Source organism: Saccopteryx leptura, chromosome 2 (genome assembly GCF_036850995.1).
Source record: "Saccopteryx leptura isolate mSacLep1 chromosome 2, mSacLep1_pri_phased_curated, whole genome shotgun sequence".
Taxonomy (NCBI): Eukaryota; Metazoa; Chordata; class Mammalia; order Chiroptera; family Emballonuridae; genus Saccopteryx; species Saccopteryx leptura.
In genome coordinates, this window is record NC_089504.1 from 3,454,874 (window position 1) to 3,477,581 (window position 22,708).

Genomic DNA, 22,708 nt, shown 5'->3' on the forward strand with positions numbered 1-22,708 from the left:
CGAGCCCTGTGCAACATGATCGGTAAGAGTCGCCCTTGACTAGGTGTCCCTTAATGACAGAAAATGCTTACAATACCACGCAAAGGGATCACACAACTGTATGCACACAATGGGCAAAAAATGCAAAGCAGGCCTCTGGGGTAAAGGAAGCCTGACTCCAGCAGGGGAGGCTCTCAGGAAATAGCTCTGTTTCCTCTACTGTGTTACTCTAGCTGCATTTCAGGGATAATAAATAGGAATTCCAATCTCTTCTTTAAAAAAAAACACAACAAAACACTTTACTATCTTAATAGTGAAAATCCGGAAATAACCCCAAAGTTCAACCACAAAGGATCAATTTTAAGATACATGTCGTGGCCCTTCCATTCAGCAGGGTAGGGTGAGTGGGATCCAGCCCTCTCCGAAAAGTCCAAAGAAAGAGCTGAAACTTGTCATTGTGGTGTTTTGTTTTGTTTGAGTATGGTTTTCCAGGGGAATTTTCCATTTCTGCTTTACTTTTGTGTTAAATGTCGTGTTATTACTTATTTACAAAAAAGCCCTAGTTACTGCTGCAGCCGGAAAAGACCAGACACCGGGGGGGGGGGGGGGGGGGGGGGATACAAGTCTAGCCCGCTGGAGCCGCCACCCCACAGACCCTCGCTGTCCTGCGTGTCTGTCCGCCTGACTTCATGGCGTCACGGGATGAGAGGGAGCCCCGAGGCGGTGACTCAGGACACCGAGTGGCAGGGAAGGCGATGGATCAGAGCACAAGGTGGAGCTCATGGCCTTCCTCCGGAGGGAGACACGAGTTCGCTGTGTGACCTTGACGAGTTGCTTCGCCTCTCTGGGCTTGAGTTTCCTGCGGCCGTAGAAGCTGAGCCCCAGGGTCGGGCGCGGTCTGTGCCCTCCGGCTGGTACCCGGCTCGGACCCCAACATGGACACTGAGGAGTCGGCAGGGGCTCTGCCTCCAGGACCCGCGCGAATATCTAGCCATTTCCCTCGGATGCACTTCCGATCCTCAGGGTCGACCCTGGGGCCTTCAGGGACGCACGAGGCTTGGCCGCGCCCCTGGAAAGCCCGGCCGCCCCACCCCAGCGCTGCACCCCGCACCCCGCACCCGAGCCTGCGCCCCGGGGAAAGGCCGGCCGCCCCGCCCCAGCGCTGCACCCCGCACCCCGCACCCGAGCCTGCGCCCCGGGAAAGCCCGGCCGCCCCGCCCTGCGCGCCGCGCCCCGCACCCGAGCCTGCGCCCCGGGAAAGCCCGGCCGCCCCGCCGCGCCCCAGCGCTGCGCTCTGCACCCCATACCCGAGCCCGCGCCCCGGGAAAGCCCGGCCGCCCCGCCGCGCCCCGCACCGGGTACCGGAGCCTGCGCAAGGGAAAGCCCGGCTGCGCTCCGCATCCCAGCATCTGCACCCTTCGCGGCCGCCCATTGGCCGGCACCGACTCTGCAGGGCCGCCCCGCAGCCAATCGTGGAAGGGGGGCGGAGCTACAGGATCGGCCGGATGCTCCAAACCGCTGTGGCCAGACGCTGCCCTGGCCCCTCGGTGGCGCAGGTGACAGCCGCGGCCGGCCATGCAGGAACCGCTCCTGGGAGCGGAGGGCCCGGATTATGACACCTTCTCTGAGAGGCCTTCTCCGTCGCCTGAGGAGAGGACGCAAGTCGGGTGAGAGTTGCTGGGCATGGGGGCTGGTATCCGCCGTGGTCCTCCTCTGATCATCCAGGAGTGACCAGCAAAGGGCTCTCTGGTCCCCGCCCCCGTCCCAGAGAGGTTAGTCCTATTTAAGGAGTTTGGTTATGTGTCACCCGCTCCCCACCTTACAGTACCGGGCCCATCCCCCAACTGGCATAGACAGAGAGACTGGGGCCCAGAGAGGGCTAAGGGCTTGCCTTAGGTCACACAGCAAGCTTGGGGTGGCAAAGCTGAGAGCAGAAACCAACCATCCCCTCTGGAGAAAAGCCTCCTGCACCTGCGTCTCAGCTACAGCCATGGGCTGTGGGGACTATACGACTCTGGGTTTTCCAAGGGAGCTGGCACTTGGAACCTAACTGGCCCTCGACCCAGCCCTCCCCAACCCTGCCCTCTGAGTGGATGGCCACTGTACTCGGGACAGGCAGCAGATTGGAGAGGAGGGGCTCAAAGACCCCCTCAATCTCTCTGCCCCGTCCCACCCCCACTGCCACCAGAACCCTACAGAACAAGAGGGTGTTCCTGGCTACCTTTGCTGCCGTGCTGGGCAACTTCAGCTTCGGCTATGCCCTGGTCTACACGTCCCCCGTCATCCCGGCCCTGGAGCACTCCTTGGATCCAAACCTGAGTCTGACCAAAACGCAGGCATCCTGGTTCGGGGTAAGGGCCATACTCTGAACTGGGAGGGGCAGGATGGGGCAGGGGCACAGGGACACACGGAGCTCTGTCCCCGCTAGGGACCCACTAAAGCTCAGCCTCACCCTTCCCTGGAGGGCTCACACCCTCCAGGCTGGGGGTGGAGGAGGGGAGTGAGGCCCATGATCTCTGAAATAAAAGGAGGAAGTGAAAGCCGCTGGAGACATGTGGCAAGGAGCCTGCGTCCCTTGAAGTCTGCACCTGGTGGGGCCGAGGGTTCCCCAGGCCCACCCCCACATCCATAACTAGGCCGTCACAGCCGAGCTGACACCTCCCTGCATGACGGGGGTCCGGGATATCAGGGGCCTATGGAAGGAGGCCCTGGCCGGAGGGCAGATTGGGGGCAGGTGGAGAGGAAGAACAAGGCCTCGTGTGTCCCAGGGTTCTAGAACTACGATCTTAGTGGTGTCAAATTCCCAGTTCCAGCGTATCACCTAATAGCAATGCACACTGGGTGCTGAGCACTAATTATGTGCCAGGTGCATGCTGGGCACTTTACCTGGGAGCTGGTTGACTCCAGGGCCGACCCTCTGAGGTGGCTGCTGCTGCTCTCCCTGTAAAACCACTGAAGAAACTGAGGCTTGGACAGACTAAGCGGTGTGCCCAAATCACAGACTGGATCCTACTCATCATACTGTACAGGGAATCCAGGAACCCCAAGTCTCAAAACCCCCGGGGGACTTCAAATCACAGAATCCTCCTGTCTGCTCTATTATAATATTAGACATTTAAACGGAACCGCGGTGGCACGTGGCCTCACTTCCACCCCAGGGCAGGACTCCCTGTTGCGGCGTCCCTAACAAGTACTTGTCCACGTGCCGCTGCACAGCTCCGGCGGCGGGAGGCTCACTACCCTTCGGGGCCCGCGTCCCGCAGCCCGGGCCCCCAGAGCCAGCCGTCTCCAGGCTCTGACGGAGGGTGTGGGATGTGGGTTGCCCAGACGTGTCTGCCTCGCCCCCTCCTCTACAGTCGGTGTTCACCTTGGGTGCTGCGGCTGGGGGCCTCAGTGCCATGGTCCTCAACGACCTCCTGGGCCGGAAGCTGAGCATCATGTTCTCGGCTGTACCCTCCGTGGCCGGCTATGCGCTCATGGCAGGTGCCCGCGGCCTCTGGATGCTGCTGCTAGGGAGGACGCTGACCGGCTTCGCTGGAGGGCTCACAGCGGCCTGCATCCCGGTAAGGCCAGGGCTGTCCACCCCGGGTCCCTCCCAGCCTCAGGAGCATGCTGACCGCTGGGAGTTCAGGGCTCCTGGCCTCCCAGGTCCATTGGTCAGTGAGGATATGTTTGCAGGGGACCCTCAGTTCACCCAATCAGGGCAGCTGATTTCAGGGCAATCTGTTCCCGTGTCCCCAGCTGCCCCCCCACTCTGGGCTCCATGCACTTCCTATTCCATTTTCTGAGGTCAGACACGTTTCTCAATTGCAGAAAATCCACATTGAGCAATGGAGGAAAGGGAAGTCCCTGCCTTGCCCCCTCCCTGCACCTATGTCTTACCCACCACACCCCACACCCAGACTGGGACTGGGGCGAGCCCAGCACGGGTGAGGACTGCTGTCGGGAGCAGAGACAAAAGTTTGGGTGCTCTTGTGCTCCCCAATTCCAGCCTCCTCTGCCCATTTCAGGAGTGAGTGCTTCTGCCCACTTGACAGGAAAACTGAGGCCCTAAGGAGGTGATGAGGAGAGTCGTGATCAGGACAAGAAACCCACCAGAAGCCCCACATCCCTCTTCCCGAGGACCGCCAGGGCCACCTCCGCCATCTTGGCCAGGCCCTGCCTTCCCACCAAGGCCGGGGTTGGGGCGATGTGTCTTGCAGGTGTACGTGTCTGAGATTGCTCCCCCTGGCGTTCGTGGGGCTCTGGGGGCCACACCCCAGCTCATGGCCGTGTTCGGGTCACTGTCCCTCTACGCCCTTGGTAAGACAAGTGCTAAGCAGCTCCTGTGGGCAGGCTAGGGGGTGGCAGGGGGTGAGCAGATGGTGGAAGGGGAAGGAATGTGTCCCAAAATGAGCCCCGGGCTGGGAGGCATGACACCTGGCTTCCTGGCTGTGCATGGGCCACCATGGAACCGTGTCCCTCCAGGCAATTTCCTGCTCCTCTCTGGTCACCAGGCCCCACTCTACCTGGGCAGGGAGGACTTCTCCTGGGCCAGGAGTCTGCAAACTGTCTTTGACTGCAGAATGCTTCCATCAGCTAGTCTTAGGTCAGAAGCCCACATAGAAAAAGGGATCAGAGCGCAGTAGGTCGAGGTGGGGTGGGGGTTTGTTGGTGGAGGCCTGGGGTCCCGCTGGCTCAGGCTGTCACCCCTGCTGTGGCCCTTGAGACCCTCCAAGGACCTGGCCCTGTGCCAGTGGCCAGTCAGTCTGTGTGGCGCCTCCCATAGGAGGAACTGGGACTAGCCCTAGAGGGCAGGTAAGGTTGCTCAGAGGCCCGGTGGGGGGGCTGTGTCCAGCCTAGGCCCCAGCTCCTCACTTCCCCCTCGTCCCCAGGCCTCCTGCTGCCGTGGCGCTGGCTGGCAGTGGCCGGGGAGGGGCCCGTGGTCGTCATGATCCTGCTGCTCACCTTCATGCCCAACTCGCCGCGCTTCCTGCTCTCGCGGGGCAGGGACGCAGAGGCCCTGCGGGCACTGGCCTGGCTGCGCGGGGCCGATGCCGACATCCGCTGGGAGTTCCAGCAGATCCAGGACAACGTCCAGAGACAGGTGCGGGAGGGTGGGCGCCCCGCCCCCACACACACGCCTCGGGGGCCCACAGCTGCGTACAGCCCGGCCAGTCTCCAGGCCTTTCTGAGCTTCACCTGCTTTTCCTGGAAAGCTGGGAAACCAGTGTTCCCACCTCCAGGTGCCACAGCACCTGACCCAGAGGGGGTGCCCTGGGGACCCAGAGATCCTGACGAGCTGCCGTCTGCCGTGGCCTGCCCCTGATCCGGGAGCCTGGGGTTCGGGCGGGGGGCTCCCGGCCTGTCCCCCCATCTGACTTGTTTCCTGGAGGAAGGAAGGAGTCTCTGCCCAGCTCCGTGCACTCCAGGGCAGGGTGGCATTGGCTGGAGGGACTGGCCTTGTGTCTCCAGAGCAGCCGCGTGTCGTGGGCCGAGGCCCGGGACCCGCAGATGTGCCGCCCCATCGCCATCGCCGTGCTGATGCGCTTCCTGCAGCAGCTGACGGGCATCACGCCCATCCTCGTCTACCTGCAGCCCATCTTCAACAGCACCGCGGTCCTGCTGGTGAGCGCCTGGCCCCACACCCTGGCTCTCAGTCCCTGCGCCCCTCGGACACCGTCCCTCGCCTCGCACCTGCCCCGTGCCACGTATCGGGCTGCGGTGTGCGGGTGGAGACCGCCAGGCACTCGGAACTGTTTCTGTGCCGTGCACCTGTTCTCAGTGATGTTTGCGAGGAAAGCTGACATGGTTTCAAATAGTGTGCAGGGTTGCAAAGAGAACAGCTTCATAGAAATGCAGACTCCTGGGGGGCTATGGACCCCAGGTTCAGAGCGTCGGCCTCCTGCCGAAGTCGCTTCTCCTCCAAACCTCAGCTTGCTCCTCTAGGTGGAGATAATAGATGTGTGGCCTCGCTGCCCGTCCCGGATTCAGAGGGAGGTGAGGTTTGAGGATTAGTGACAGCAAGCTCCACCAGTCATGGTCACACCTAGGTTCTCAGCTCAGGGGCAGGCCTGGCAGTTGTGCCCCTACCCAAGAGGCCTTGCAGGCCAGGGCGGGTGACCAGAGAAAGTGCTTGGTACATAGTAGGTGCTCAGTGGCTCAATACTCCAAGGAGCTGTGGCTGTGGCTTGGGGCCTGAGCACTCTGCAGTGCCTTGCGGGGGGGGGGGGGGAGGGGGGAGGAGGTAGTGCGGGAACGGCGGGCCAGGTCCCTCCGCTCCAGTGTCTTCTTCCTCCCTGTAGCCCCCCGAGGATGACGCCGCCATTGTGGGAGCCGTGAGGCTCCTGTCGGTGCTGATTGCAGCCCTCACCATGGACCTGGCTGGCCGCAAGGTTCTGCTCTTTGTCTCAGGTGAGTTCCGCCATCCCCTCCGGCAGCTGCCACGTGTTGTGCCAGTCAGGGTGGGTGCCCGGTGGCTGGGAGCTCCAGAGGGCTTGGGTCAGACCAGCCCCGGTGGCCCCTGCCTCTCCAGCACCTGCACGGGGCCTGGCATGCAACCAGCTGGGCTCCGGAGAGGAACAAGCGACTGATACACTGTGGCGTGTGTGACAGAAGCCCAGACACAGCTGGAGTGGGGGCCTGCCGCTCCATGGAAGTGACCAGCCACAGACGGGTGTGATGGCAGCCTGGATGAGAACCGGGGTTGCATGGGATTACAGGACACTGAGGGGCTCTGTGGAGGGAACTTCTGAGGAGCAGCTGGCTCAAAGGGTCCTTGCCCCTGGAGGGCCACCTGTCTGTCCACAGCTGCCATCATGTTTGCTGCCAACCTGACTTTGGGGCTGTATGTCCAATTTGGCCCCAAGCCTCTGACCCCAAACAGCACCGTGAGCCTGGAGAGCGCGCCCATGGGGGGCATGGAGCAGCCCCTGGCCACACCCACCAGCTACCTCACCCTGGTGCCCCTGCTGGCCACCATGCTCTTCATCATGGGTAGGTGTCGCAGTGACTCCACAGGCACAGGGAGTCTGGGAGGGCGGCTGGCCAGGGGGGCGGGGCTGTCATGTAGGCGAGGCGTGGGGGACATGGCTGTGTCACGGATGGTCACTGCTATCCTGGTGGTCTGGGATGGTTGGGGAGGTGTCTCTCAGCAGCTTAGGGGAGGCAGAGAGCCCCTCCCCAGCCCCCACTGGGCCTGAGCTGCCCCTGCCTCCTCTGGACAGGTTACGCCATGGGCTGGGGGCCCATCACCTGGCTCCTCATGTCTGAGATCTTGCCCCTGCGGGCCCGGGGCGTGGCCTCAGGGCTCTGCGTGCTGGTCAGCTGGCTCACCGCCTTCGCCCTCACCAAGTCCTTCCTGCTGGTGGTGGTGAGTGCCGGGGCCGTGCGGAGGGCTGCTCCCCCATGTCCTCCGAGAGCAGTGCACGCCCCATACACTGAGGTCACGACAGGCTCCGTCATTACCACAAACAGGAGCTGGGGGACTGTTCTGAGAAATCAGCTGACCTCCCAGGCCAGGAAGCCACAGCCACTCAGTCACTGTCTCTGGGCCTTCTGTCTGGGTGGGCAGTCTGGGTCTCAGCAGAGTGCCCTAGAGGCCAACCCACACCTGACGTCCTACACACCACACACACAGCTCCCACGGGGCTCAGCCCACCTCTGGGTTCCAAGCCCAGCGGGCCCTCAGAGTCCTAGCTCCCAGGAGGAGAATCTGATGGGACAGCTCTGGTACTGCCTCCCCAGGCCAGGTGGGACCGCTGGGAGGCCCTGTGTGCCCAGCCCCAGCAGCACAGATGGGCGTGGGGCGGGAGGGAGGAGAGCAGGAGCAGGCTCCCAGGCGTGGCGGCAGGCTCCCTGCAGGAGCTCAGAAGGGCTGACAGGGAGACGGGCCCAGGGGCGCGGCGAGAGGGGCGCCGACCTGGAGGCTGAGGCCAGAGGGCCAGGCTGGGGCAGGTTCTGAGTGGAGTGCTCCGGGCAGAAAGGAGACCCTAGGCCTGTGGCTGAGGACGGCTGGGGACAGGCCTCCGGGGTCTGGAGGCCACCTGAGGCCCCTCCGTCACCGGCTGGCAGCAGTGGGAGCCCCAGGTCTCTGAGGAGGAAAGAGCAAGTGGAGCCCCCCTTAATGCTAGCAGGGCCCAGAAGTTCGTGAGGGGCAGGAGGACCCCGGGTCCCCGTGTGACTGCATACCCCCTCTCCACCCCCAGAAAGCCTGCGGCCTCCAGGTGCCTTTCTTCTTCTTTGCCGCCATCTGCTTGGTGAACCTGGTGTTCACCGGCTGCTGCGTGCCCGAGACCAAGGGCCGGTCATTGGAGCAGATTGAGTCCTTCTTCCACACCGGGAGGAGGTCCTTCCTGCAGTAGGTTGGGGTCCCCGCCTGGGAGGGCCAAGCCACTGGCGGCCACTGACCTGCATGGCAAGTCCAGGAGGGAGCAACATGCCATCAGCCAGACACAGGATGGGCCAGGGCGTGACGGGCCCCAGAGCGCGTCCTGGCACTGGACAGCCAGCAGCCCCACCCAGCCTGGGCCCCGGTGCAGGCAGCCCGTGGTGTCGCACATTCATTGGCCAAAACCAGCTGGCAGAGGAAGCAGCGTGTGCTGCAGGAGAGCACGCGGCCCCAGGTCTGAGGACAGGGCCTTCCTGCGAAACCCCACGCGTGGAGGACGCCTCCCCTAGAGGGTGGCGGGCTCGGGCAGCGCAGCGGCTCCCAGAGCAACGGCACCACCGTCCTGTCCTCACGTGGCCACCATCGGGCATCTTGGCTGTGGGAGGGCGGAAATCCCCACCTGAGGGCTTGCAGACGCCACGGGCAGTGCTCCGGACTCCCACAGGCCAGGGCACAGGACCCACAAACACTAACTTCCGCACCAGCCCGATGTCTGGGAACACGGCTCTCGAGTGCTGCCTGAAAACTGTGAGCCCCTATTTATAAAATAAAACACTGGGCTGTGACCCTGCAGAGGAAGTTGTTCTGGTGGGGTGCCCCCCAAGAGCCAGGCTAGACCCCACATTTTCAGTCTTGGTTGCCAGGGCGTGCTGTCCCAGATGGGGACCCTGATTGCCACCCACCTTGTCCACAGTGAGGACAGGAGCACGGTGGCCCGACTGGGGTGTCAGCCCTGCCCAGCAGGCTCCTGCTCTTCCAGCCGAGGGACCTCAGGTGAGCTGCTAGAGCACGGCCTTCCCAGTGAAAGGGCAGCTAACCCCAGGGCCAGGGCCCCGCCCAGCCGGTATGGGGTTGGCATCGCCACCACTCACTCAAGGCAGAGCTGGGGAGCAAGCGTACAAACCACCACCAGCCTTTATTGCTCAGAAGTCAAGGTGACCACACAGTAAACAAGGACCAGGAGAAGACAGAGTCCGGACACGTGGAGGTGGGAGTGTGTCCTGGTGGCTCGGCCCCCTCAGCCACCTGGACAGATGTTCCTTTCAAGGCAGGACTCCCCCTGGGAGACAGGGCCCCTGCTCCGGGACTGCTGAGACTCACTGGGAATCTGGGCAAGTGACCTGCGCTCTGGCCTGTGACGGAGGTTTGGAGTGCCCTGCCCTCCCTGCGTCCGACTCTACAGCCTGCCCAACATTCACCCAGTTTCCTCCCAGGGTACAGGCGCAACCTTCCCAGACACAGCCAGCCCCTCCACCCCCAGCAAGGGAACCCCCTTAGCAAGCTGCCTGTGACGAGCAGGAGGGCTGGCAGGAAGGCGGGCAGGAGGAGGGGCCTGAGCCCCTTCCTGGGTAAGAATGAGCTGAGAGGGGCAGCAGGGCCCACTCCTCCGGGGAGGTAGACAGGTCTTGTTCACGGCACACGTGGGAAAAGACACACCCACACAAACGCACGGGCGCACACACCACCGACCTGGAGAGGCCTGGAGCCCACAGCCCTTTGAAGCCAACCACTGGCCTGAGGAAGGTGGCCCCAGAGGAGCCCTGAAGGCACGTGTCCCGGCACACTGGCCACACTGCAGGGCCCTGGGCTCGGCCTGCCACTCTCCCCAGACCAGGAGCTCAGAGCAGGCCCAGCCCGGGGCCGGGGATGAGAAGCAGGAGTGGGCCCCAGATGGAACCTATTCCACACCAGCCAGTCCTTCTGCCCGGTGCTGCCGGGCTCAGCCAGGCCCCGCCAGACACACCTGACAGCCCAGGGCCAGCCTGGCCAGCAGAGCAGCCAGCGGGCTGGGGCGGAAGGAGCACAGACTGGCAGGAGCCTGAAGACGAGGGCACAGGTTCTGGGAGGGCCGCTCCCTGGCCCCCACCACAGCCTTGCTCCTCGGTGGTCTGCCGTCGGGCCATGGGAACAGCCCTCAGCCCTCTGCCCAGCTCTCAGAAGGCCGGGGGCGGGCCAGCAGCAGTGCTCAAAGGGAGTGGAGCCCAGCCCTTCCTAACAGGGCTCAGGCCGCTGCTGCCAGGGCAGGACCACCCCACACCCTTAGCACCGGGCGGGAGGGACAGAGAGCCGGGGGCCCAGGGCCGCCCAGGGGAAGTGTTCTAAGGCGGTCTGCCCAAGGCTCCAGCTGTCCAGCTGCTGCCATGGCTGCCGTCCCAGGTGTTCTAAGACCAGCGGGGAGCTCTGGGGGCCCCTGCAGAGGACAGAGTGGCTGGGGGCCACAGGCAGTAGCAGACAGCCCTCAGGACACTGCTCTGCCTGATGACAGGCAGACAGGTGGGCCCAGGTGGACCCACCTGCACGAGGCTCTGTGGCCTGGGGAGCTGAGGAGAATCACTCCGGCCGACGCCCAGGCCTTCCACCTGGAGAGGACCACTGCTGCCAGGGGAAGCTCCTCCCAGGATCTCAGCGGGTCCCTGTGGTTCTGCAGGCTGGGAAAATCTGAAATCCACCTGCGACCTGTCCCCGGCCACGCCAGGCTGCGTGGGGCCAGGAGGGCTGCTGCCTGCTGGCTCTGTTGCAGGTCGTGTGGCCGGGTCCCCCGCAGCTGCCCTGCCCAGCTCCCTGCTGCTGGTCCGGGCGTCAGAGCCCTCGCTGCTGCACCTCTGCACCAGCACAGAGCAGGAGACACCAGGCCGGGGACAGGGGCAGACAGGCGGGCTCCCAGCGTGGAGGCAGGCGCAGAAAAGCTGATGGGAGCCGGGCCAGGGCCCCTCTTCCAGGCTGTCCCCCAAGGTCAACACTGCAGGCCTCGCCCCTCTGAACTCGCACACGGGACCCAAGGGGCAGGAGGGTGGGCAGCCACCCAGACCCACTTCACAGCTCCCCCTCCAGGGTCTCGGCAAGCTTCTCCTCGTCCGCCTGCTGCTTCTGCTGCTGGATCCTGGCATAGGAGATTGCGTCACCCCTGCAGAGAAAGCGAGGCCGAGTCACAGCGGGGACAGACCCCAGGCACACGGCCCTGCCGGCCACCACCTGACTCCTGGCCAGGGGCTCTGCTGTGGCCCGCAGGCAGAGCCCACTGGGCCTCTGGTCTCCCCAGAGAGCCTACTGCTAGGCTAGCAAGGACATGTCATCTCTCACAGTGGCACAGGCTGCCCGGGCTGCCGGGCTGCGAGAGGGCAGTGACTGGCAGCAATGCCAGGTCAGGATGGGGAAGGGCTCTCGTGAGCCGCGGATGCTGTCCCTGCTCTGGGCTGACGGGGCAAGACTGAGCCACCAGGAGATCTCGAGAATTCTGTTCACGTTCCCTACAGCTGAACACCTTTAAGATACTGACGAGTCACTGACACCCTCTGGGCCCCCGTTTCCACAAACGGGTACCAGGGGCCACTCTCCACCCATCCTCCCTGACCCGGGAGGCAGGGAGTCCAGATCCCCCCTGCGGGCAGGGGCTGGCAGACGCACTTTTTGCCCAGAGCGGAGAGTCCGTACAGCACTCCGGTGGCAAAGGCGATGGCGTTGCCCAGCAGGGTGGTCAGCGTCAGTGTGATGACGATGGGAATGACGGCCATCCTGGGGGAGCAGCAGAAGTCAGGGGCACGCCCACCTGCAGCCCCCGCACCGGCTCACCCCGGTCCCCTTCCCAAGCTGCCGGGACGGGAAGGGTCCCCAAAACTCAGCCGGGATCCTAAGTCCTCTAGCACCCGTGAACTTGTCTGCCGGATTCTGTGCATTTTCTGGTGAGGGGACCCAAAGCTTCCATCAGATTTTTTTTTTTTTTTAGAGACAGAGAGAGAGTCAGAGTGAGGGATAGACAGGGACAGACAGACAGGAACGGAGAGATGAGAAGCATCAATCATTAGTTTTTCGTTGTGCATTGCGACACCTTAGTTGTTCACTGATTGCTTTCTCATATGTGCCTTGACCGTGGGCCTTCAGCAGACCGAGTAACCCCTTGCTGGAGCCAGCGACCTTGGGTCCAAGCTGGTGAATTTTTGCTCAAACCAGATGAGCCCACACTCAAGCTGGCGACCTTGGGGTCTCGAACCTGGGTCTTCCGCATCCCAGTCTGACGCTCTATCCATTGCGCCACCGCCTGGTCAGGCCCATCAGATTTTTGTAAGAGTCTGTGACCCTAGTGCAGTGGTAGTCAACCTGGTTCCTACCGCCCACTAGTGGGCATTCCAGCTTTCATGGTGGGCGGTAGCGGAGCAACCAAAGTATAAGTAAAAAGATAGATTTAACTATAGTAAGTTGTTTTATAAAGATTATTCTGCCAAACATAGCGAAAATCCGACACAAAGTACTTGGTAAGTAATTATTATTATATGCTTTAACTTGCTGTAACTCTGCTTTATAAATTTTATAAAGTAAAGTTACTTCCCTACTTTATAAATCGCCATTACTGTGGAGCTGGACCAGGCTATAGCGCAGTGGATAGAGCGTCGAACTGGGATGCGAAAGACCCAGGTTCGAGACCCTAAGGTTGCCAGCTTGAGCGCGGGCTTATCTGGTTTGAGCAAAAGCTCACCAGCTTGGACCCAAGGTCACTGGCTTGAGCAAGGAGTTACTCGTTCTGCTGAAGGCCCACAGTCAAGGCACATATGAGAAAGCAATCAATTAACAACTAAGGTGTCGCAACGAAAAACTAATAATTGATGCTTCTCATCTCTCTCTGTTCCCGTCTGTCTGTCCCTATCTATCCCTCTCTCTCTCTCTCTGTCTCTGTAAAAAAAATAAAAAAATGAATCACCATTACTGTGGAACCGGTGGGCGGTTAGAAAATTTTACTAAGAGAGATATAAAAGTGGGCAGTAGGGGCCCTGGCTGGTTGGCTCAGCAGTAGAGCATCGGCCTGGCGTGCGGGGGACCCGGGTTCGATTCCCGGCCAGGGCACATAGGAGAAGCGCCCATTTGCTTCTCCACCCCCCCCCCTTCCTCTCTGTCTCTCTCTTCCCCTCCCGCAGCCAAGGCTCCATTGGAGTAAAGATGGCCCGGGCGCTGGGGATGGCTCCTTGGCCTCTGCCCCAGGCGCTAGAGTGGCTCTGGTCGCAGCAAAGCAATGCCCCGGAGGGGCAGAGCGTCGCCCCCTGGTGGGCGTGCCGGGTGGATCCCGGTCAGGCGCATGCGGGAGTCTGTCTGACTGTCTCTCCCCATTTCCAGCTTCAGAAAAAAATAAAAAATAAAATAAAAAAATAAAAATAAAAAGTGGGCGGTAGGTATAAAAAGGTTGACTACCCCTGCCCCAGAGGGTTAAACAGCACTGAGACGATCGCACCCCCTCGCTGTTTATGAAAACAAAGCTGACCAGAAAACCTCAGGTTGGCTCAGTCCCTCCCAAGCTGTGTGACTGTGGGCAAGTTACTGAACTTCTCTGACGCTGTCTCTGTCCCAGGGGTGGGGATCAAAGCTCAGAGGTTTCGAGACTGAGCAAGGTGAAGTCATGCTGAGTAATTAACATTGTGCCTGGAACAGCGCAAGCACAAATTACGTGCTGGCTCCTGTTAGCACAGCAGAACTAGCCATCGCTCAAGGCGGTCCCAATGACACTATGTAAGACAGCGAGCCTCTCATCTCTCCACAAGGGTCCCGGTGGGAGCAGCTAACTGGCTCCATCCTCTATCTCAGGGGCCGTGAACCTATGGCTCGCAAGCCAGGTATGGCTCTTTTGATGGCTGCATCTAGCTCGCACAATATTTAATTAAAAAAATAATAATGTGGGCCCTGGCCGGTTGGCTCAGTGGTAGAGCCTCGGCCTGGCGTGCGGGAACCCCGGGTTCAATTCCTGGCCAGGGCACACAGGAGAGGCGCCCATCTGCTTCTCCACCCCTCCCCCTCTCCTTTCTCTCTGTCTCTCTCTTCCCCTCTTGCAGCTGAGGCTCCACTGGAGCAAAGTTGGCCCGGGCACTGAGGATGGCTCTATGGCCTCTGCTTCAGGCGCTAGAATGGCTCTGGTTGCAACAGAGCGACGCCCCAGATGGGCAGAGCATCGCCCCCTGGTGGGCGTGCCGGGTGGATCCCGGTCAGGCGCATGCGGGAGTCTGTCTGACTGCCTCCCCGTTTCCAACTTCAGAAAAATACAAAAAAAATAAAATAAAAAAAAATAATAGTAATAATGTGAAAAATAAAGAACATTCTCATGCACTACAATCCATTCATTTCCTACCGCTCATGTTCATGGTTGCAGGTGGCTGGAGCCAATCACAGCTGTCTTCTGGGACAACACCAAATTTTTATTGGATAATGCATAACGTACACAGGTCATTGTATGACTTTCACGGAATTACATTTTAAAATATGTGGCGTTCATGGCTCTCAGCCAAAAAGGTTCCCGACCCCTGATCTATCTGGTCCTAGCTACAGCCTGACGCCACCTGGTGGCAGGTGCCCTTGGGGCTTAAGAATACATATCCATGGGGCTGACCCTGGGTCCCCGGATTTCCAGACCAATGGCAGCAATGAGATTAATCAGGCCACTTCCTGGATGCTGCTCCACCTGCGCCTCCCCCACCCTGGGCATCCTCCGCGCCGATACAGAGATCAGACAGCAGCCGGCAGCCCTCTGGCTGCCACGAGGGGGGGGGGGGAGGAGAGTGGGACCTGACCCACCGGACTCTACCAGGATTTCCAATCCGGCTGGACATGTGGTCACGAGGTCCTGCTGTCCAGTTGACCCTTGCACAGCATGGGTTTGAACCACACCGTCTGCATGTACACGGACCTTTTCAAATAACTGTGCAGCACTGGAATGTACTTACATTTCATTATCTTACGATTTTACTGTCCCTTCTCTCTAGTCTACTTTACTGTAAGAATACAGTATATAATGCCCATAACATACAAAATATATGTTAACCATCTGTTTATGTGGACAATAAGGCTTCCTTCCAGTCCACGGTAGGCTATTAGTAGTTCGGTTTTTAGGGAGTCAGAAATGATACATGACTGCATGGCGGGTGGCGTCCCTAACCCCTACATTCTTCAAGGCCAATGTCAGTTATAAAATTCCTAAGTAATAAGAGAATAATAGAAATTCCCAAGAAAAAAGAAAGACCACAAGGGGAAAAGCTGTGAAAATAAAATTAAAGGCAATCAACAGGCTGGAAAATATTAGCAGGAAACCTAACAGAAGGATTAAGATCTCTTCCATACAGAGTCACATAGAATTTACTAAGTGAAGCACTAAGACGCCAACAGGAAAAAAACTGGGTCACTTTCAGAAAAGAAAATGCCATCAATAAAAACATGGAGAAATGTTTTACTCCTTAGCTAAGGCAGAAAGGTGGACATAGTGCCAGCACTGGAGGTGGGCGGGTGGGAGAAGTCAGACCACCTCCTCTTTGCAAAACAATTTAGTCACCCATTGAAATCGTAACAATCTCACCCTTTGACCTAGCAAAGCCACACCTGGACATATGTCCTAAGGGAATCACACCAAGCAGGATATTTTAGCATGGGGACGTCATCACAGCTGACTCAGACCATGGTTTACACACACAGAAAACAATGTATCCAGTTAAATATTTCCATGATTACAAGAAACCTTATGAAGTCTTTGTGGTAATAACGAAAATGTCTGTACCACGGGATAAATGGGGGGGGGGGATATAAATATACTTACAATGGTTATAACTGAGTGAGAAACAGGTTTAACAAAATACCTGAAGACACAGTGAAGAGACACATCAGAACGTTAACAGGTGGAGGGGCTACGGGTAACAATCTCCTTCCTATTTTCCAAATTACTTTTAATGACTACATATTACTGCTGGCAGCCATTAAAAATGCACGAAACAGAAAGAAAGCGCAGGGCAAAGGCGAGGGAGACGCGCCGTGTTCTGTGAGCCTGTGCTTTAGACGCAGAGCAGACAGCTCTACAACAGGACGTGCATCTGGGCTCTGGCCAAACTGCTGGGCCTCCGGGAGGGGAGGAAACCTTTGAAACAAGAGCCTCTTACTTACCTCTGCAGAGAATCTAGATAATATTAACTAGTGCAGCTGCCGCTGCCGCCAGGATCCACTGACAACCTCCCAGGGACCAGGAGCTGCGCAAGGAGCTGCTGTGTATGAAACACACTGGGCAGCTCATCTCCTGACTCAGACGGAGCACTACACTGGGCTCGCTGTCAGAGACGGGACACCAGAAGTGTATCTGGAGGCGGTGTTCTCCGTCTGCCTGGGCTTCTCCCTTCGTGGAAGGACGTCTGGACAGCCCACACCTTGGGAAAGCTGCAGACACGCGCCACACGGACACACAAGCATGTGCTTAACAATCCCGGCCAATGGGCCAGAATCCAGATGCTTCTCATGTTCTCTACGCATGTGTGGCTCGTGTCTGAACCAGTACGACTGAGCGCTGGGTCCCTTCATGTAGCGGCTACCACGATGCGCACAAAGGTATCCCAGCTGAAACCCCCACCGACTGTGACTGAGGGCATCTGCCCCCTCTCCCCCGAGCCAGTGCCACCGCCACCATCCAGGTACCCACTGAGCAGGCAGGTCTGGAAACCAGCTGGGGCGCCCTGCCCGCAGCCCCTCACCCGCAGTAGAAGACAGCCTTCTGCCAGGAGCGCAGCCGGTCCACCTTCGCTGACACTGTGTTGGCGAACTCGATGAACGGGCAACAGAAAGGCACCTCGCAGAGCAGCAGGATGAAGGCGTTAGTGCTAGAGGGCAAGTGAGAGGGCATGCGGCTGGCCAGCAGGGCCTGTGCCGACCCCCCCCCCACTTCCTGCGCCCACCCCCCACCACTTCCTGCACCCACCCCACCACTTCCTGAGCCCATCCCCCACCACTTCCTGCGCCCATCCCCCACCACTTCCTGAGCCCACCCCATCACTTCCTGAGCCCACCCCTCACCACTTCCTGCGTCCACCTCTCACCACTTCCTGCGCCCACCCCTCACCACTTCCTGAGCCCACCCCACCACTTCCTGAGCCCATCCCTCACCACTTCCTGCGCCCAGCCCTCATTTCCTGCGCCCACCCCTCACCACTTCCTGCACCCAGCCCCCACTACTTCCTGCGCCCACCCCCACTTCCTGCGCCCACCCCTCACCACTTCCTGCACCGAGCCCACAACTTCCTGCGCCCACCCCTCACCACTTCATGAGCCTGCCCCACCACTTCCTGAGCCCACCCCTCACCACTTCATGAGCCCATCCCACCATTTCTTGCATCCACCCCACTTCCTGCGCCCACCCCCACCACTTCATGAGCCTGCCCCACCACTTCCTGAGCCCACCCCTCACCACTTCATGAGCCTGCCCCACCACTTCCTGAGCCCACCCCTCACCACTTCATGAGCCTGCCCCACCACTTCCTGAGCCCATCCCACCATTTCTTGCATCCACCCCACTTCCTGCGCCCACCCCCACCACTTCATGAGCCTGCCCCATGTCTCCCTAACTGAGCTGCAGGCCCCTGAGGGGAGATCTGGCTCTTCCCTTTACCCTTCCCGTCTCCGGAGGAGGAGGAAGAAGACCCCTGCATCACAGCACGGCTGTGGCCTGCAGCCAGTTGCTCCCGCTGGGTAGCTGTTACCACCAGCACCCCCAGCAGCCAGAGAACTGTGGCACGTGGACCAGGAGCCGGGGAGGAGGTCAGTCTGTCCTCAACCAGGGGCTGAGCTGACACAGCCGGCCCTCCGGAAGCCCACGCTTGGGGGAGGGAGCTCAGCAAGCCCTCTGTGCAGCCCGTGTCCAGGCAGGGGACAGCTAAGCCAGAGGACAGAGGCTGTTGGCTTCAAACTTCCTGCCCTTCCATCTCCCTCCACGCCCAGGGGAAATTTCCCAGGCTACCCTCATTTGACAGAAACACAGGCTCAGGGTGCCCCAAAAGCCCACCTGTGCCCCCTAAAGCAGGAACTCTCTGCACAACTAGCAATGCCCTCACCCCGACCTCCCGCATGGGCAGGTCCCAACTTGACCCTCACCCACATTAGACCAACCCCTTCCCATCCAGGGGTCCAGTGCCTCCGCCTTCAGTCCCGCCTCCACGGTCTAGGACCAGCAGAGGTCCCAATGCTGAACCAGAGCAAGCTCCCCTCCCCCCAGGTCTAAGCAGGGGCTGAGTTCCCAGAAGGCAGGCCCACATCTCATCTATCTCTATGCCCCTCCCAGACCAAACCCCACATGGGCACAGCCCATAGTAGGTGCACAAACACCTCTCCCCCCGGCGGGTGTCAGACGCAGCCAGAGCTGCCCTGGCCAGTTCTCACCCCTCCCTTCCCTTCCCTTCCCTTCCCTTCCCTTCCCCCGGGACTGAGCGACCCTGGCAGGAGGCAGGCAAGGAGCTCATCGAGGCTGTTCTGACGCCTGATCCCACGCCCACTCTGGTCTGCCCTCTCGGTGGCCAGCACTGCCTGCCCACCTCCAAGCTGGTCTCCCGGCCCCAGCACCTGACTGCAGCCCCACTGGAAACCAGCCTTCCAGCTCAGTCCTCGGCTGGTGCTGACGGGCTTGGGGCTCCCAGAGGCAAGGCCCACGACAGTGGGCTTGCTGGCTGTGGAGTCTGACTCCAGAAATGGGGGAATGTTTTTGGCCTGGGCCCTACACGCAATAAAGACCTGGGTGGGTATTCCCGGCCCCAGTTCTAATGGAGGTCCGGAAAACTCAACACGGGGGGCATGAAGGAGGTAAGGGTCGGCACGGGAGCCCGAAGTCCACATGCCCCAAAGCCCACCAGGCAGACAGGAGCAGGGCTACTCACATCATCCATACGCCAGCTGCGATGTTCAGAGGGTGGATGGTGACGCAGCTGAAGAGGCCGGAGATGGCGCAAGCTTGAAAGCAAGAGACACAAGCGGGAATCAGCAGACAGGAAGGGACAGGCTGCTGGGAGGCCGGCTGGAGAGACGGCTGTGACCTCAGGGGACCACCTCACAACACCCGTGCTTGGTTCTTCTCCCAGCACCTACAAGTCCCCTCTCTGCCCTCTGAGACAAAGGAGACCAAACACAACTGCTCCCTGTCACAGGTGCGGCACTGGACTCAGAGGTGAGGCGCGTGCCCTGGCCCCACAGCAAGGGTGCGGCTGCTGTCAGAGCCCGGCGAGGCTGTGCGGGCACTTCACCCTCTCTGTCCCGGGGCTTGGAGGAGCCTGCCCCTGACCCTCAACTGTACCAACACCCATCTCACAAGGTGGTTCTGATGAGAGAAAGTCCAGGGCAAGTGGCCCCATTCACAGGGCTGGCCACATACGAAGTCCTCGGACTCAGAAAACGTGGCTCGGACTGTGGTTGGGACAAGGGCTGCCTCTCTCAGAACAGAAATCAGGACCAAGGAGACCTGGGTCGCCACTCTAGCTCTTCTACACCGGCCGCGCGACCATGTTGGGTGTGTTCTCTGCACCTGAGGCCTGCTTTCTCCTGCACACAGGCAAGGCCACAGTCCAGCCCACCCACCCTGAAACAGCAGGGGGTCGTGTCAGGGAGGGGTGCATCCTCTTCCAGCCCTCCCAGTGGCTTCTCCAATGCCCGAAATACGGAGCTTTGCCCACCCCTCCCAACGGCTCCTTACGAGCAGGGTCCACCACTCGCCCGCCCACTCTACCCACAGCACATAGCCCAGCTGCACCAAGAATGCCAGGGGCCTGCCAGGCAGGTCCGGGGAGCTGGCCCAGGCCAGACCAGTGCAGCAATGGGCCCGCTGAGGCAGCAATCAGCCACCAGCTCATTAAACTTTCATGGCTCCCGTGCAGCTGAGCCCTGCCACGGCCTGGAATTCCGCTGCTCTCCCGTGTAACCCTATGCCAACAGCAGGCAGTGGAGGAGGAGCCCAGGCAAAGTGAGCCCTCGTGTGCTCCCCAAGACCTCCTAAGATGACAGATGTTCCGCCAACTAAAAAGGCAGTGCTTGTCCTGGGGTAGGTCTCATACACACAGTCAGGCAGCCAGGTTCCCGGGGCCACAGACACAAAGTGCCCAGGGACAACAAGGCTCTGCGGTCAGCGGCACCTGCCTCGCCTGATAGCAACTGACACCGCCCGCTGCTGCGGCTCCACCTGCAGCGCCAACCCTACCCCACTGTGCTACCCGCAGCCAGCCGTCGGGGAGGGCCAGGTTATAACCAGGGTCCCCTAACAATCTAGGGCTGCAGGACATCCCCTCAGAGTCAGCGACACTCAAGCCACGTGAGGGAGGTGTGCTGCGCAGCCCTCTCCTCCCGAGGACGGTGAGGACCCAGCGTGATTGCCCCCAGGGCCCCCACCACGGAGGAGGGCAACCCTACCCCACAAGGGACCAGCCAGGAGTGCAACCTGGATTTCATCTCTAAAACTCCCGCACGGTCTGCATTCTACACTGTGACAGACTACAGATGACCGGTCTGCATTCTACACTGTGATAGACTACAGATGACCCTTGAACAACACAGCAATTAGGAGAGCCGACCCCTCGTGTAATCGAAAATCCGAGTATAACATTTGACTCCCCAAAAACTTTACACTTGTCCCTCACTGGGATGGGTTCCAGTACCCCCATGGGTATCAAAATGCACAGATGTCCAAGTCCCTTATATAATATAAAATAGTGTAGTTGGAGCTATGCACCTGTGGATTTCCAACCACAGATTAAAAATACTGTTTTCAATCTGTGACTGGTTGAATCCACAGCTGCGAACCCCAGGGATACAGGCGGCCAAATGCATGTTTACTGAAAATCACCCACGGATAAGTGGACTCGTGCTGTTCAAACCCTGTAGTTCAAGGGTCAACTGCATTTGGTGTTCACATCATTACAACCACCTCCCCCCAAACCTGCAGGTGAAACACATTTCCAGGTAACGCACAGGTTTCTCCTGCAACTTCCTGTGTAGTCCCAACAGCACCAACTCCTGGGGTGGCCAAGGTGCCCCTCTTTGAGAAGCACCGAATTGGATGGGATGCCAGGATTAACCCAGGGGTCAGCGTGGTGAGGGCCAGAGGCCAGTCAGAACCTCTTCCCTTCTCCCCCACTGACCACTGTCACACCCCACAGCACCCCCACGCCCATCCTCTAGGGAAACAGCTAATCTCTATTTATTTATTATACTGGTGGGCCTGACCTCAAGCCCACCAGTCTCTCCTACAAAGTCAAAAAGGTGCTAAACAGCAGAACCAGGGACTTAGGGACCTCTTGTGATTGGAGGGGGGGAAGGGCCTGTCCCACCGCTGCTTCTGGCTAAGGGCCTCGCCCTGCACTCCTGAACGTCCTACCGCCACTCACCTGCGGGGAGGGGACTGTGCAGAGGAAGGAGACCAGAAACGCGTTCCTTCCCGCAGATCTGCCCTGACCCCAGCCCTCTGTGCCAGGCGGGCACTGCTCAGATGCTGTGGGACTTCCCGGGCCGCTGCTGTGCCCGCTGCTCTCCTATCATCCCTGGCAGGAAGGAGAGCGCAAACCATCCCAGTAGACTTACATGTGCCTTTGGAAGACCTGCCCTCCCATCTTCGTTTGGCCTTCTGTAGCAGAATGCCTTTCTATCTGTGTTTTTGAGGGCTCTGTGTTAAAACAGTCCGACTTCCCCGGCAACCTGAGGTCGGGGCTGGGGAACAGGCGGGGGAGATGAAAGGGGCCCGAGGCGCAAGCCCAGCAGCAGCAGCAGCGGGAAGGCAGTCCTCCTTTCCGGGCCGGGCCCGCTCCTGGAAACCTCGCGCCACCTGGCCCGGGACAAACAACCTTCGCCCAAGGGGAAGGCGGCTGCCGCCCTCACCCACGCTCAAGTCAACAGGTGAGGTCTGCAGGCAGAGAGAGGGGCAGTGCCCGGACCGCGCCGGCTCCAGCCTCCCAGCCGGAGCTCCGGTTCCCTCCTGGAATGTCCCAGAGCCGCCAGCTCAGCCCAGCCCGGAAACCCAGGCGCCCAGGAAGCGGGCCGGTAACCATAGCAACCGCGCGGGCCCCCCCCCATCCCGCAGACCCTCGCCCAACAGTCCCCGTCCCGGCTGCCGGGGGCGCGCATGCGCAGTGGGCGGCGGGCTCGCCCCCCTCGCCCGGGCGGGGTACTCACAGATGGCCCCCAGAACCCCTGACAGGCGACAGAGCCAGCGGTACCACCACGTCATGCCCTCCTCCTGCGCCGGCGGCTCCGAGTTGACGGACGCCGCCGCGCCCCCGCTAGCGCCGCTCATCGTGTCGCTGTCCCGAGCCGCCCACCGCCCTCACAAAGGGCTCCGGAGCCGGCCTCGTCGGCCGGCGCGCTGCCTTGTGGGAGAGGCGGCCTCTCTTATTAGCATAGAGGGCGGGGCTCACAGGCCCGCGGCGAGTAGCGTCCGAAGGGCTCATGCTTATTAGCATAGGGGGCGGGAGTTCCAGGGCGGTAGTGAGGTAAGCCAGTGGGGCTCGCAGTTATTAGCATAGAGGGCGGAGCTCGCAGGTCCTTGGCGAGTTGAGCCAGTGGGCACGCGCTTATTAGCATAGGGGGCTGGTTTTGGCGCTGGACTGCCAG

The 22,708-nt window shown here is 60.4% G+C and overlaps 2 protein-coding genes across 3 annotated transcripts; one reads left to right on the forward strand and one right to left on the reverse strand.

The window, feature by feature from the left end:
• Positions 1-1,521: 1,521 nt before the first annotated feature.
• On the forward strand, positions 1,522-8,918 carry SLC2A6 (solute carrier family 2 member 6). Of its 2 annotated transcripts, none has more exons than XM_066365560.1 (10): positions 1,522-1,646; positions 2,168-2,330; positions 3,336-3,542; positions 4,182-4,281; positions 4,854-5,065; positions 5,434-5,586; positions 6,264-6,372; positions 6,769-6,954; positions 7,185-7,330; positions 8,166-8,918. In XM_066365560.1, the coding sequence occupies exons 1-10, from the start codon at positions 1,555-1,557 to the stop codon at positions 8,319-8,321; spliced, it is 1,524 nt and encodes a 507-aa protein (XP_066221657.1). In that variant the 5' UTR covers positions 1,522-1,554; the 3' UTR covers positions 8,322-8,918. The 2 variants fall into 2 exon arrangements, with proteins under 2 accessions (XP_066221657.1, XP_066221658.1); XM_066365561.1 differs by having other exon boundaries at positions 5,518-5,586.
• A 2,162-nt stretch (positions 8,919-11,080) lies between these two features.
• Positions 11,081-22,454, reverse strand: CACFD1 (calcium channel flower domain containing 1). The gene is made up of 5 exons (XM_066366761.1): positions 22,271-22,454; positions 18,997-19,069; positions 16,828-16,953; positions 11,753-11,860; positions 11,081-11,252 (listed from the first exon to the last, which is right to left on the reverse strand). The coding sequence occupies exons 1-5, from the start codon at positions 22,389-22,391 to the stop codon at positions 11,162-11,164; spliced, it is 519 nt and encodes a 172-aa protein (XP_066222858.1). The 5' UTR covers positions 22,392-22,454; the 3' UTR covers positions 11,081-11,161.
• Between the last annotated feature and the right edge of the window lie 254 nt (positions 22,455-22,708).